Here is a 13984-nt window from a genome sequence, read left to right on the forward strand (position 1 = left end):
AGAACACAGTGGCCTCGATCATTCTTAAATGGAAGATGTTTGGAACCCCCAAGGCTCTTCGTAGAGCTGGCCGCATGGCCAAACTGAGCAATCGGGGGAGAAAGGCCTTGGTCAGGGAGGTGACTAAGAACCCGATTGGAACTCTGACAGAGCTCCTCTGTGGAGATGTGAGAACCTTCCAGAAGGACAACCATCTCTGCAGCACTCCAACAATCAGGCCTTTATGGTAGAGTGCCCAGACGGAAGACTCTCCTCAGTAAAAAGGCAGAAGTTTGCCAAGTGGCACCTAAAGACTCTTAGACCATGAGAAACAAAATTATTTGGTCTGATGAAACCGAGATTGAACACTTTGGCCTGAATGCCAAGCATCACGCCTGGAAGAAACCTGGCACCATCCCTACGGTGAAGCACGGTGGTGGCAGCATCCCTACGGTGAAGCACGGTGGTGGCAGCATCATGCTGTGGGAATGTTTTCAATGGCAGGGATTGGGAGACTAGTCAGGATCGAGCAAAATATGAAAATAATAAAATACAGAGAGATCCTTGATGAAAACCTGCTCCAGAGTGCTCAGGACCTCAGACTGGGGCAAAGGTTCACCTTCCAACAGGACAACGACCCTAAGCAAACAGCCAAGCAGGGGTGGCTTCGGGACATCTTGAATGTCCTTGAGTGGCCAAGCCAGAGCCCGGACTTGAACCTGATCGAACATCTCTGAAAATAGCTGTGCAGCGACGCACCCCATCCAACCTGACAGAGATTGAGAGGATATGCAGAGAAGAATGGGAGAAACTTCCCAAATACAGGTGTGCCAAGCTTGTAGCGTCATACCTAGAAGACTCGATGCTGTAATCGCTGCCAAAGGTGCTTCAACAAAGTACTGAGTAAAGAGTCTGAATACTTATGTAAATGTGATATTTCAGTTTTTATTTGTAATAAACTTGCAAACATTTCTAAAAACCTGTTTAGCTTCATCATTATAGGGTATTGTGTGTAGATTGATGAGAGAAAAAAATGTATTCAATCAAATTTAGAATAAGTCTGTAACGTAGCAAAATGTTGAAAAAGTCAAGGGGTCTGAATACTTTATATATTTGTTCCGGACTCTGACATTGCTCATTCTCATATTTCTTAATTTCTTTCTTTTTACTTTTGAATTATGTGCATAGTGTTTTGTATTGTTTTCTAGGTATTATTACTACACTGTTGGAGCTGGAAATACAAGCATTTCGCTACACCCACGATAACATCTGCAAATCTGTGTACGTGACCAATAAACTTCGATTTGATTTTCGCGGTTACCCCCACACACTGGTCGAAAACTGGTGAGGTCAGTAATCAGGGTCTGCCTCATTTAATGTGGGTGTGTGTGTGTGTGTGCCAGTCCTCCCACAGAGCAGAGCCATGACAAACACTGCTGCGTCAGAGAGAGCAGGAACATGCCAGCACTAACATCTCCCTCTCTCTACAGCAGTGCTATGTGGGAAATCTCATATGAATATTATCCCGCACACATTCGGGATAAATAAGATCCAAATGCGATCTCCAAAAAGTCATAAAAGTTTTGAAGTATTGAATTTAGTTTCACTATTATAATATTTTAGCTAATGGAAGACGATTAAACTCATGCATACACAAACACACACTGAACATTTAGACGGTATATGTCCAAGAATGACTTCACAGAAACCAGTTAAATCCCTCCACTGACCTTGCTTCCCCTTCCCCCACAAAAAAAACACAAATAAAAAAGCTCTAGCCAAGGTTCTGGCGAGCGCCCTGCATTTTCTAGCCAGCCACTCACATCCTGAGAAGGAAAAAGAAGGGCTGAAAAGCCAAGATTGAAAACAGAATATAGAGCTTGGACCCTCAAAGGAAGGCAGCAGCCATTCTCTTTTCTCGCTCTTTATCGGAATGGAATGATATTGACTTTCAAGGCAATAATAGACTTCCGCCAGTGGATAAGATATTTATTTTGTATTGATTTGTTTGTCCTTTTGTAGTAAGAACGGACATAGAAACTCTAGCCAGAATGCTGTCCTGTTCAAGGAGGAGGAACTGCTTACCCTAATGGCTTCAAGAGAATTGTTGTGTATTGTTTACTTCCCATACACCCACTCTCCTAAAGCATGCGCCAGACGGAAGGTCTCCACCTATATATCCCTGCAAATTGAAGGAGCTCACTCAACATCAAAATCAAGGACTTCTCTCCAACTCAGAAAGGATACGAGAAATCTTACTAGTCAACAGACAAGACAGGGTGGTGAAAAATGTGGAGAGGAACTCTCCCAAGGTAAGTGACAACAACATCGTCCTTATCACCTTTCTTCTTCCCACCCTTATTCTAACACACAAAAAAGGAGGGTTTCAAGGCTGCGTCTCTCTGTCTGCAACCAGCCCAGACTATTGTACAACTGCCAACCCACACTTTTGCATGTGAGACAGTACTGGTTTCTCTGCTCTCAGGCATTATAAAACCCCCAACTTGGTGATGGGTGACAAAGCTATCCACATCCTGATGGGACTCTCTTGTGGCATTGCCAGAGTGAACAACACAAACGGGTGTTCTTCCGAATAGCTTGTCTCTCAGTGCAGCTGGTATGCGTATCCCCTGCTGTGCATCCCTTCCCATCAGGCAAGGCAGCTAAATGAGGATTCGAACCAAATAGTACTTCCAGATACGGAAGGCTACTCAAAGTACTTCAGTTCGACGGACAAGGTGGTCAAACAGCATATAACATGGGCTGAGAGCCACGACGGCCCACACACATCTATCTGTTGAAAGATTTACTGACCCTCTATGGATATCACTCATCTCCTTCAATGGGGGCTGTTCGACATGAACACTTGTTTGGATTTCAGTTCAATGGCACAATGGTCAAAGAGCACATAGACATCGCGTGTTACCATGCTGTTGCATAATGTGCCATAAGCCACACAGCTCATTATATATTGACTATTCCACTGCGGTTTCAGTAGCATCATTTACCAACATTTTATTATTCTGCACATTGGAGTCAACACTGCTGTGTGCTGCCGTGCTTCTTGCACACTTACCAAAGAACGAAGACAGGAGAAAAGGCATGCGTGGAATGTCACCGCGGATACACAATTCATGCGAAAGCAACAACAACAAAAAAGAAAGGAACCCACTACTGTATCTGTGATAAAAACAGCTCGTCTAGATCACATGGTTCAAAAAGAAAGGAACCCACTACTGTATCTGTGATAAAAACAGCTCGTCTAGATCACATGGTTCAAAAAGAAAGGAACCCACTACTGTATCTGTGATAAAAACAGCTCGTCTAGATCACATGGTGCAAAAAGAAACCAAATTGCAATAGCAGATTGTAGAGTTTCATGCCCATACGCCCTTCCATCTCTACCAGACACTTACTTTCCATCACAGAATGTACTAACCTCAATGGGTTTAAAGTAATACCGCAAGACTTCCCTCAACTAAAAACAATGGCATAAAATACTCTTCTAACCCAGAACTGGGTACCGCTCTATACCCTGTAACCTGATTACTCTATAACCTACCCCTCCCTTCAATCCAGACACTGCATGGAACATGTGTTAAATTGATTAAAGCCTTGTTTTGGTCACAGATGAACATTTGCTTAGTACTGAAAACGACGAAAATGTCTATCGATATACTGCTGCAGGGTCGTTTATGTAACATCTAGACAGGCCAAACTCTCAAGGAGTACAGCTTATTTACGCGTATTTGAAACGGTGAAATGATGGCCTCTGTGTGATTTCATTTCCATTGCATTTTGCTATAGCGGCTACTCGAGCGCCTATTACCATTTAATAGGCCTGCGACGATCTAGGAGGAGCTTGTGTTTCATTTAGTACATATTTTTTAAATAAAAATATGCCATACCCAATGAGAGGGTCTGCTGCAGACTGTACGTGGGCTGAAAATGTACCAGTCATGGAGTCGTTGACGGTGCTAAATCGGATACAGGAGCGTAGGCCATATGAAACAGAGGTTCAGTTTGTTTTGCAGCCTTTCCGATTGGTGGGAAACACATGGCATGCAGTGTGGCTATGGTAGGGTGCCACAGATCAGCATCTGTGTTCGCAGGCTGGTTGCGTCTGGTGTGTCAGTCACTCGCCCCCCACACAAGGGAGGCCAGTGTTCCTCATCACAGAGACACTGTGATGGCCAGGTTCTGCCTCCCTCACAATGATAAGAAAGCAGCTGGCTTCTTTAGCTCAGCTCAGAGGGCTTCGTAAACACCATGCTCCAGACTATAACTGATTGAACTGATGAGGTGATGCCCAGTTCAGTTCCGTTGGCAATTCAGTCTTATCCCGAATTTGCCTAGACCTCTAGATAAAGTATCTCTCACTTACTCAGTGGTACCTCCCTGGTGAGGAGGTAGTATGAGTGTGAAATGAGTTTGTGTGTGTTCATGTAAACAGCCTTTATTTGATCTGAGGTCAGGTCACATAGAGACAGTTTATTTTGTTTTATTAGACATTTTGACTCACAGCCAGCCCCTCTTGGGCAGCGGCTAACTAGCATTATAGGACCTGGGCCAATGTGCTTACATACTATTGATGCTTTTCTGAAAGAGTTCATTTGCAAACCTTTGCCAGAGAGAGGTTTTGGTTTCTGGCAAATAATGTTTGTTTTAATTCCTCAAAGAGCACGAGTCCTGAGAGGATGCTTGATTAGAAAAGAGCTGTTTATCTCAACAAGGTATTTTGATCGCATTGGCTTTCTGGCTTTCCGTGGAAAATTCCCCCTATCTTTGGGGCTCTTTCGCAACATCTCCCTCTATGTGGCCTCCTCCCTTAACCACTCTTCCTCTACCTCTTTATATTTTCCCCTGAAAACACATTGCTTCTTTCAGATGGAATTTCCTTATACTTGGCCTGCGTGGTCTAGTCATTAAATCCATGCCATATTCCGTTTGTTTCCAGAGGGAACACAAAATTGAAATGATCAGGTAGCTAGAGCAATTCTTTTTAATTCTGTCTAAAATGCCTGGGGTCTGTTTATTGAGTTGTTCATTCCCCAGAGAAAAAGGCAGTGTGATTGATGAAAGGATATAGGGGGGGGGGGGGAGTCTTTTTAGCTCTAGTAAAAACCAGGAGGGAAACAGGGAGAGAGAGAAAGAGAGGCTAACAGGGCAGTCACATCTCAGTGAGGTTCTGTCTGTCTGCACCTCTTGCCTGCGAGTTGCCACCAATGCCCCGTCTGTACTCTCACTTTCAGACATACTGTAGCTGGGAAGGACATTAACTTCACTTGCTGAGGATCACGATAGCTGCCTGAAGGGTCTTGTAGCAGAGAGGTATGCTTTTGATTCATGGTACCAGACAGACAGCAGAGCAGTGTCCTGCTGCTTTTTTGTTCGGCAGCCAGTGGTCTGAGACAACCAACGATGTTCGAATCCGAATAGCAATGGCCTTGACAACATAAGGTTACTATGACTGAATGGAAAAGATGAATCATACAAGATACCGTGACTCAGATTGTACAAACAAAATTGCTCTCAATAGGTTAATACAAACCTTTTCTAAAAGTGCAGAGGAAGAAAGACGTGCTGGTTGGTGTAGTGAATTCCAGAAGCAGTATGTCATACATTTTGGGAAACCCCAGCCGCGACATCTCTATTTTGACTGTGAGCTCAGCCTGGCCTCAAAGAGTAGGAGAAACATAGTAAATGCAGTGCCGTGTATCCATGCATGCCAAGGGAAGCAGGGCTTCCCCCAAATATTGACAAAGAAACAAAACAACATATTTAGTCTCTCTGTGTTTCCATAATCGTCCTTAAATTCGCAAGAGCCTGAATCTACCTCACCGGAGAAAGCATCCGAGCAAAACAGCGCCCCTCTGTCTCTGTAGGCCATGTATCTGGTCATAAAGAGTATGGCATTGTTGACGCCAGTAGCATTTTTTCAATTTAACTAGGCAAGTCAGTTTAGAACAAATTCTTATTTACAATGACGGCCTACTTTGGCCAAAACCAGACGATGCTGGGCTAATTGTGCGCCACAATATGGAACTCCCAATCACAGCTGGATACAGCCTGGATTCGAACCAGGTACTATAAAAGCATCTGATGCAGTGCTAGCCATGGATGAAGATAAGGATTTGGACTTGTGGTTTTTCTTAATTCTCAATACTGGCCAATGATTATAATGGCAACTCTGATCCAACCATTAATTCATACATTGTGTCCCTGGACTGGAAGTTCAAAATGTATCTAGATGTAGAAGGCTAATGTTAACTAGCTTACACACACAAATCAGAACCATGGAAAGCCACATCATATTTAGCTTATGTTGACTGAACTAAATCGTTTTTGGTATCCTTTAGTTGTCACTGTATTAGACTAACTATCGGTGAATTTGTGATGTTGAAATGGTGCTGGAATAGTGGAGGCAGCTTGTGTTTTCTTTGCGACTTGCGGTAACTCTCCGTGGTTCTAAATCAATAGTTGTTTAGCAGTCTGAAAATGCCGGAAACATTAACTTGCATGACCATGCTGTGGGTCATGTAACCATTTGCAATATGCTTGTGCTTTGTGGATTTCACCGGACTGAGGTTGCTCTCTGGTTTTGTGAGGAAACAAAGGTGTGGTTGAATTTATTCTGCCACTGTGTCTTCTTATTGTCTCGGTCTTAGGCCTATATATCACAGTCGCAAGGCAAATGAACTAACAGGTCACAGAGCAAACAACGTAATTCTCTGACTTTTCTGACTTGGCTTCCCCAGTGATTTTAGCCACGCACCGCTACTGAGTAAATGTGAATCTGTGACAGATGTGTTACATTTCGTATGGTTATTTAAGCCAAAAATGAAAGAAGGGCGTTTGGGCGGGGGGCGGGCGGGGAGGGAGGATGGGTGGGCGTATACCCAAAGTTTGCGTGTTCGGATCACGTCACGGACAACTTTAGCATTTTAGCTAATTAGTAAGTTTGCAACAACTACCTAAAACGCTTTAGCTACTTTGCAACTACTTAGCAGGTTAGCTAATGATTTCCTTAACGCTAACCTTAACTCCTTAACTCCTGACCCAAACCTTATCCCTAACCTTATTAAATAAAGGTGAAATAAAAAAAATAAAAAATAAAAACCTCAACCCCTATCTTTAACCTTAACCCCTAGCCTAGCTAATTTGTAACATACACTCTTAGGGGAAAAAAGGGTTCCAAAGGGATTCTGCGGGATGTCCCCACAGGAGAAACTTTTTTGGTTCCAGGTAGAACTCTTCTGGGTTCTATGTATAATCCTCTGTGGAAAGGGTTCTACATGGAACCCAAAAGGGTTCTACCTAGAATCAAAATGTTTCTACCTAGAACCAAAAAGTGTTGTTCAAAAGGTTCTCCTATGGGGACAGCCGGAGAACCCTTTCTGGTTCTAGATACAAAACAACTTTTTTTTCTAAGAGTGTATCATACAAAATGGATGATGGACATCCCCAAATTAAAACATACCATACGAAACGTAACATATCATCCTTAATGGAGGGAGACAGATTTACACGTACTATGTTACATCTACCCCTGGCTGGTGAGCTTCCAATTCACAGACCTTATTTACTTCAGTTGACATGCTCTGTGCACTCCCAGTATACCCACTCATTCCTGTCCCAGTGTCCTCGCCATCTTTGTGCTCTCCACTCTTTGATTTGAGCCTAATTGTTTCCAGACACGGCAAGTCCTCCATGTTTACAATCCCTCTAAAAACATCACATACATCTCTCTACACAGTACTCCTTCACCATTCAATGTTTATTTTCCAGAGTGTTATCAATTCACACTGGCACTATGGAGTTGGGCTTGGCAAAGTCTCTGCCTTTGGTGGCCATCTTTACAGGTAAGAAAAAGCTAAATGGGTTTTTACACTGTAGTTGGATCGTGAAGTAGTCAAGATTGCACATTTGTAACGTGTTCACGTTGTTCATCTCATTATGTTTGAACCCCAGGAAGAGTAGCCACTGCCTCGGCAGCAGCTAATTGGGGATCCTAATAAATACTAAATACATTTCCCAGTGCTGCTGCAGTTTTGTCCAGAGGGCTTCAGTCTGGAGCTCAGCCCCAGTGAGAAGGAGGTCATACTGAGCACCAACTCCTCCTTCACGGTGGTCTGTTCTGGTTGGAGCAAGGTGTCCTGGAAGTCTCCCCGCGACCCCAGCCTGGAGGGAGTGGCTGTGGAGGACAGGGGAACCACCAGTGTGCTGGTCCTCCACAACGTCACCTGGAGGCACTCTGGGAACTATATCTGTGAAGAGCCCTCTACAGAGGAGGCCAAGGACATATCGGTGTTTGTACCAGGTGAGACCAAACACCCTCTATGAACCTTCTATTTTCTTTGTCATGCATTTGTCTTTTATTTGATTGGATAGGACAAAGGTAGAGAGGAAATATAGAGGAGCGAGTGTGCTGAAATAGCAGTGGGCTGGATTTGACCCATGCTGCAGCGATATATGTGATCTGGAGGCATTGGCTTAGACCACTAGACCATCCTAGACCACTGAACCTTCTATTGTAGGAGGACTATGGAGGAACAAACTGTTACAATTCGAAGCTAATACAAGTTAGTGCTGGTTTCACAATTGACACCACCCCATACTGTTTGAACACAATATCCCCGTGTCTCCAAAGGCTATTTTAGAAATGTCATTGTTTTTACTTCCCTTTTTACTTCCCCAGACCCTGAGGAATGGTTTCATCCCCTGCAGCAAGCAGTAGTGATGAAGGAGGGAGAGGAAGGTACCATTCCCTGCGTGGTGACTGACCCTGGCATTAACGTGACCCTGTACGAGAGGGCCAGCAAGGCCCGTGTGGAGGGAACATACCACCCCAGTAAAGGGTTCACCGCCATCCTGAAAGACAGCTCCTACATCTGCCGAGGTGCCATGAACGGAGAGGAGAAGGCGTCCCAGGTGTATTATGTCTACAGCATTGTGGGTAAGGCTCTGTGTCAACCCTCAAAGTGAAACTTCAACCAAAATAAAAATAAAAAGTGTCTCAACGCACAATCTTTAAATATTCTTTCAAAAGCTGTAAAATGCTTATTGAAGACCAGGCTGCAGGAAGGTCTGACCTGTTATAATGTCCTCTTCCGATTGACTCTTTCCAGTCCCCAAATCCATGAACGCCTTCATGACACTCTCAAAGACGGTGCTGAAACGAGGCGAGGCCTTAATGGTTAATTGTACTGTAGAAGAAGCAGAGATGGTTTACTTCAAATGGGATTTTCCCCGTAAAGAGGTGAGTGGACAATATGTGACCTATATGACGTGACGTTGTATTAGTTAATGTGACGACTGTTGCTCATCGAATGATTACAAGTTTCTAATTACGTGATTAACTGAATCAAGCAATTATTAACTCATTATCCTGGGGCACCATGAGAAAACTAGTTTTTATTGAGTTTCTATTTCCCAAATTAACTCAAAGAATATCAGAATATCGATTTTACACCAGCCGCTAATTAACCAGTTGCCTCTATCAGTCTCATAATCTGAACGTCGTATAGCCCTTGAATCTGCACGGACCCGGGTCCCACTAATGAATTTGCACCACACCAATCTTAGTTTACTAAGAAGCTAAAATGATGCTAAAAGATACACACAGACAAAACACATTATAGGCTATTGATTTGAACTTAGTACAATGGGGATTTCAAAAGAGAGAGAAAAAAGAAGTACATAAGAGAAATATACATTTGGTGAATTTGTCAGCTATGTTATTCTAACCCTAGCCTTGCCTCAAACTGCCGCTCTCCAGGAATTCTCTGCGAGGACCATTCCACGGTTCGATGACGTACTTCTCCTGCGCGTCCTCCCGGTGTCACTGTCCTTTTTTGGCTTAGAAGTCTGTTCCCCCACTCCTTTCTCTGGAAGGAGGACAGACAGCTCTGTAGCTCAGAGCTCACAGCATAGGAATGAAACCCTTTAGATACCACGATTCGATGGGAGATGGAGGCTAGGTGGTTCGACTTGAATTCACCCGCTTAGACACAGCTACTCATCCGTAGCTTGGGTAGAAAAGGATTGACTTTTGGTTGACTTTTTCAGACCCTGCTGCAGCTGGGGTCACGTAGTCCTGTTGTAGATTCTTTACTCACAGGTTTTATACCCTCGGGTCAGAAGTGGGCGTAACCGCCTTTAGGGACATTCTCTGGGCGTACCTGTTACGGCTTTCTAGTGGTGATGAAGGACAGTCGGACCAAACTGCAGCGTGTCGATTGCGATCCATGTTTATTAGACAAACGTAAAACACGAACTAAACACGAACACTACAAAAACAAATAAACGAAACGAAAACCGAAAACAGCCTATACTTGTGTCAAGCTAACATAGAGTACACATAGAACAGATAGGACAATCACCCACGACAAACTCAAAGAATATGGCTGCCTAAATATGGTTCCCAATCAGAGACAACGATAAGCACCTGCCTCTGATTGAGAATCACTCCAGACAGCCATAGACTTTGCTAGAAAACCCCACTAGCTACAATCCCAAATATCTACACACCAAAACCCCAAGACAAAACACACCACAATACAAAAACTCCATGCCACACCCTGGCCTGACCCAATACATGAAGAAAAAACACAAAATACTAGACCAGGGCGTGACAGAACCCCCCCCCCCCTAAGGTGTGGACTCCCGAACGCACCTCAAAACAATAGGGAGGGTCCGGGTGGGCGTCTGTCCAATGGTGGCGGCTCTGGCGCGGGACGATGAACCCACTCAGTTGATGTCTTAGTCCCCTCTCCTCGCGTCCCTGGATAGACCACCCTCGCCGCCGACCATGGCCTAGTAGTCCTCACCCAGAAACCCACTGGACTGAGGAGCAGATCGGGACTGAAGGACAGCTCGGGAGTGAGAGACAGCTCGGGAGTGAGAGAAAGCTCAGGAGTGAGAGAAAGCTCAGGAGTGAGAGAAAGCTCAGGAGTGAGAGAAATCTCAGGAGTGAGAGAAAGCTCAGGAGTGAGAGAAAGCTCAGGAGTGAGAGAAAGCTCAGGCAGGTAGGTAGATCTACCAGATCCTGGCTGGTTGGCAGATCCTGGCCGACCGGCAGATCTGGAAGAGTCTGGCTGACTGGCAGATCTGGAAGAGTCTGGTTGACTGGCAGATCTGGAAGAGTCTGGTTGACTGGCAGATCTGGAAGAGTCTGGTTGACTGGCAGATCTGGAAGAGTCTGGTCGACTGGCAGATCTGGAAGAGTCTGGTCGACTGGCAGATCTGGAAGAGTCTGGCTGAATGGCAGATCTGGCGGCGCTGGGCAGACTGGCGGCGCTGGGCAGACTGGCGGCGCTGGGCAGACTGGCGATGCTGGATGAAGCAGCCAGAGACGTCAGTCTGCATAGAGCAGCCAGAGCTGCCAGTCTGCAAGGAGCTGTCAGTCTGCATGGAGCAGCCAGAGCTGTCAGTCTGCATGGAGCAGCCAGAGCTGTCAGTCTACATGAAGGAGCCCGAGCTGCCAGTCTGCATGAAGCAGCCAGAGTCTGGCTGAATGGCAGATCTGGCGGCGCTGGGCAGACTGGCGGCGCTGGGCAGACTGGCGGCGCTGGGCAGACTGGCGGCGCTGGGCAGACTGGCGAAGCTGGGCAGACTGGCGGCGCTGGGCAGACTGGCGACGCTGGGCAGACTGGTGACGCTGGGCAGACTGGCGACGCTGGGCAGACTGGCGACGCTGGGCAGACTGGCGGCGCTGGGCAGACTGGCGGTGCTGGCTGCTCCATATGGGCTGACAGCTCTGGCGGCTTCTTACAGACTGACAGCTCTGGCGGCTCCGTGCTGACTGGCAGCCCCTTGCAGACTGGCAGCCCCTTTGCAGACTGGCAGCTCATTACAGACTGACAGCTCCTTGCAGACTGACAGCTCCTTGCAGACTGACAGCTCTGTGCAGACTGACAGCTCCTTGCAGACTGACAGCTCCTTGCAGACTGACAGCTCCGTGCAGACTGACAGCTCCGGCTGCTCCATGTAGACTGGCAGCTCCTTGCAGACTGGAAGCTCTGGCTGCTCTATGCAGACTGACAGCTCTGGCTGCTTCATGCAGACTGACAGCTCTGGCTGCTCCATGTAGACTGGCTGCTTCATGCAGACTGGCAGCTCGGGCTCCTTCATGTAGACTGACAGCTCTGGCTGCTCCATGCAGACTGACAGCTCTGGCTGCTCCATGCAGACTGACAGCTCATTGCAGACTGGCAGCTCTGTCTGCTCTATGCAGACTGACAACTCTGGCTGCTTCATGCAGACTGACATCTCTGGCTGCTCCATGTAGACTGGCTGCTTCATGCAGACTGGCAGCTCGGGCTCCTTCATGTAGACTGACAGCTCTGGCTGCTCCATGTAGACTGGCTGCTTCATGCAGACTGGCAGCTCGGGCTGCTCCATGCAAACTGACAGCTCTGGCTGCTCCATGTAGACTGACAGCTCTGGCTGCTCCATGTAGACTGGCAGCTCCTTGCAGACTGGCAGCTCTGGCTGCTCTATGCAGACTGACATCTCTGGCTGCTTCATGCAGACTGACAGCTCTGGCTGCTCCATGTAGACTGACAGCTCTGGCTGCTCCATGCAGACTGACAGCTCTAGCTGCTCCATGCAGGCTGACAGCTCTGGCTGCTCCATGCAGGCTGGCTTCTCCATGCAGGCTGGCAGCTCCAGCTGCTCCCTGCAGGCTGGCAGCTCTGTCTGCGCTGAACAGGCGGGAGACTCCGGCAGCGCAGGAGAGGAGAGAGGCTCTGGTTGCGCTGAACAGGCGGGAGACTCCGGCAGCGCAGGAGAGGAGAGAGGCTCTGGTTGCGCTGAACAGGCGAGGCGCACTGAAGGCCTGGTGCGTGGTGCTGGTACTGGTGTTACTGGACCGAGGACATGCACAGGAAGCCTGGTGCGGGGAGCTGCTACCGGAGGACTGGAGTGTGGAGGTGGCACAGGATGGGCTAGACCGTGAAGGCGTACTGGAGATCTTGAGAGCAGTGTTGGCACAGGACGTGCAAGGCTAGGGATGTGTACAGGAGGCCTGGTGCGTGAGGCTGGCACCAACTTCACCAGCCGACTAACCCGCACCTCAGGACGAGTGTGAAGCGCTAACCCAGGTGCCATCAAATCCCCGACACGTTCCATCGGGCGAATTCCATGCAAAAAGCACCAACACAGCAACTCCCTCATTTCTCTCTCCTCCAATTTCCCCATTAACTCCTTCACAGTCTCTGTTTCGCTCACCTCCAACACCGGCTCTGGTTCTGGTCTCCTCCTAGGCTCCTCACGATAAACAGGAAGAGTTGGCTCAGGTCTGACTCCTGACTCTGCCACACTCTCCCTGAGCCCCCCCCCCAAGACATTTTTGGGGCTGATTCTCAGGCTTCCTTCCGAGTCGCCGTGCTGCCTCCTCATAACGGCGCCTCTTCGCTCTCGCCGCCTCCAGTTCTTCTTTGGGGCGGCGATATTCTCCAGGCTGAGGCCAGGGTCCTTCTCCGTTTAGGATTTCCTCCCATGTCCAGAAATCCTTATAGCGCCTCTCCTCTTTGGGCTGCTCCTGCCTGTTGACACGCTGCTTGGTCCGTTGGTGGTGGGTGATTCTGTTACGGCTTTCTAGTGGTGATGAAGGAGAGTCGGACCAAACTGCAGCGTGTCGATTGCGATCCATGTTTATTAGACAAACGTAAAACACGAACTAAACACGAACACTACAAAAACAAATAAACGAAACGAAAACCGAAAACAGCCTATACTTGTGTCAAACTAACATAGAGTACACATAGAACAGATAGGACAATCACCCACGACAAACTCAAAGAATATGGCTGCCTAAATATGGTTCCCAATCAGAGACAACGATAAGCACCTGCCTCTGATTGAGAATCACTCCAGACAGCCATAGACTTTGCTGGAAAACCCCACTAGCTACAATCCCAAATATCTACACACCAAAACCCCAAGACAAAACACACCACAATACAAAAACTCCATGTCACACCCTGGCCTGACCCAATACATG

At 47.1% G+C, this 13984-nt stretch overlaps 1 protein-coding gene across 2 annotated transcripts in view; it reads left to right on the plus strand.

Moving 5' to 3' along the window:
* The first annotated feature begins 1788 nt into the window (after window positions 1-1788).
* LOC109873120 (platelet-derived growth factor receptor beta) overlaps window positions 1789-13984 on the plus strand; it is a 28588-nt gene continuing 16392 nt past the window's right edge. The window contains exons 1-6 of one of the 2 annotated variants that reach the window (XM_020464667.2): window positions 1789-2291; window positions 5232-5310; window positions 7768-7841; window positions 8018-8299; window positions 8678-8935; window positions 9108-9238. In XM_020464667.2, coding sequence (XP_020320256.1) covers window positions 7793-7841; window positions 8018-8299; window positions 8678-8935; window positions 9108-9238 — 720 coding nt within the window. In that variant the 5' untranslated portion in view covers window positions 1789-2291; window positions 5232-5310; window positions 7768-7792. The remainder of the gene's footprint in view (window positions 2292-5231; window positions 5311-7767; window positions 7842-8017; window positions 8300-8677; window positions 8936-9107; window positions 9239-13984) is intronic. The other variant, XM_020464666.2, reaches the window with a different exon arrangement.

Source organism: Oncorhynchus kisutch, linkage group LG28 (assembly GCF_002021735.2).
Source record: "Oncorhynchus kisutch isolate 150728-3 linkage group LG28, Okis_V2, whole genome shotgun sequence".
NCBI classification, from domain to species: Eukaryota; Metazoa; Chordata; class Actinopteri; order Salmoniformes; family Salmonidae; genus Oncorhynchus; species Oncorhynchus kisutch.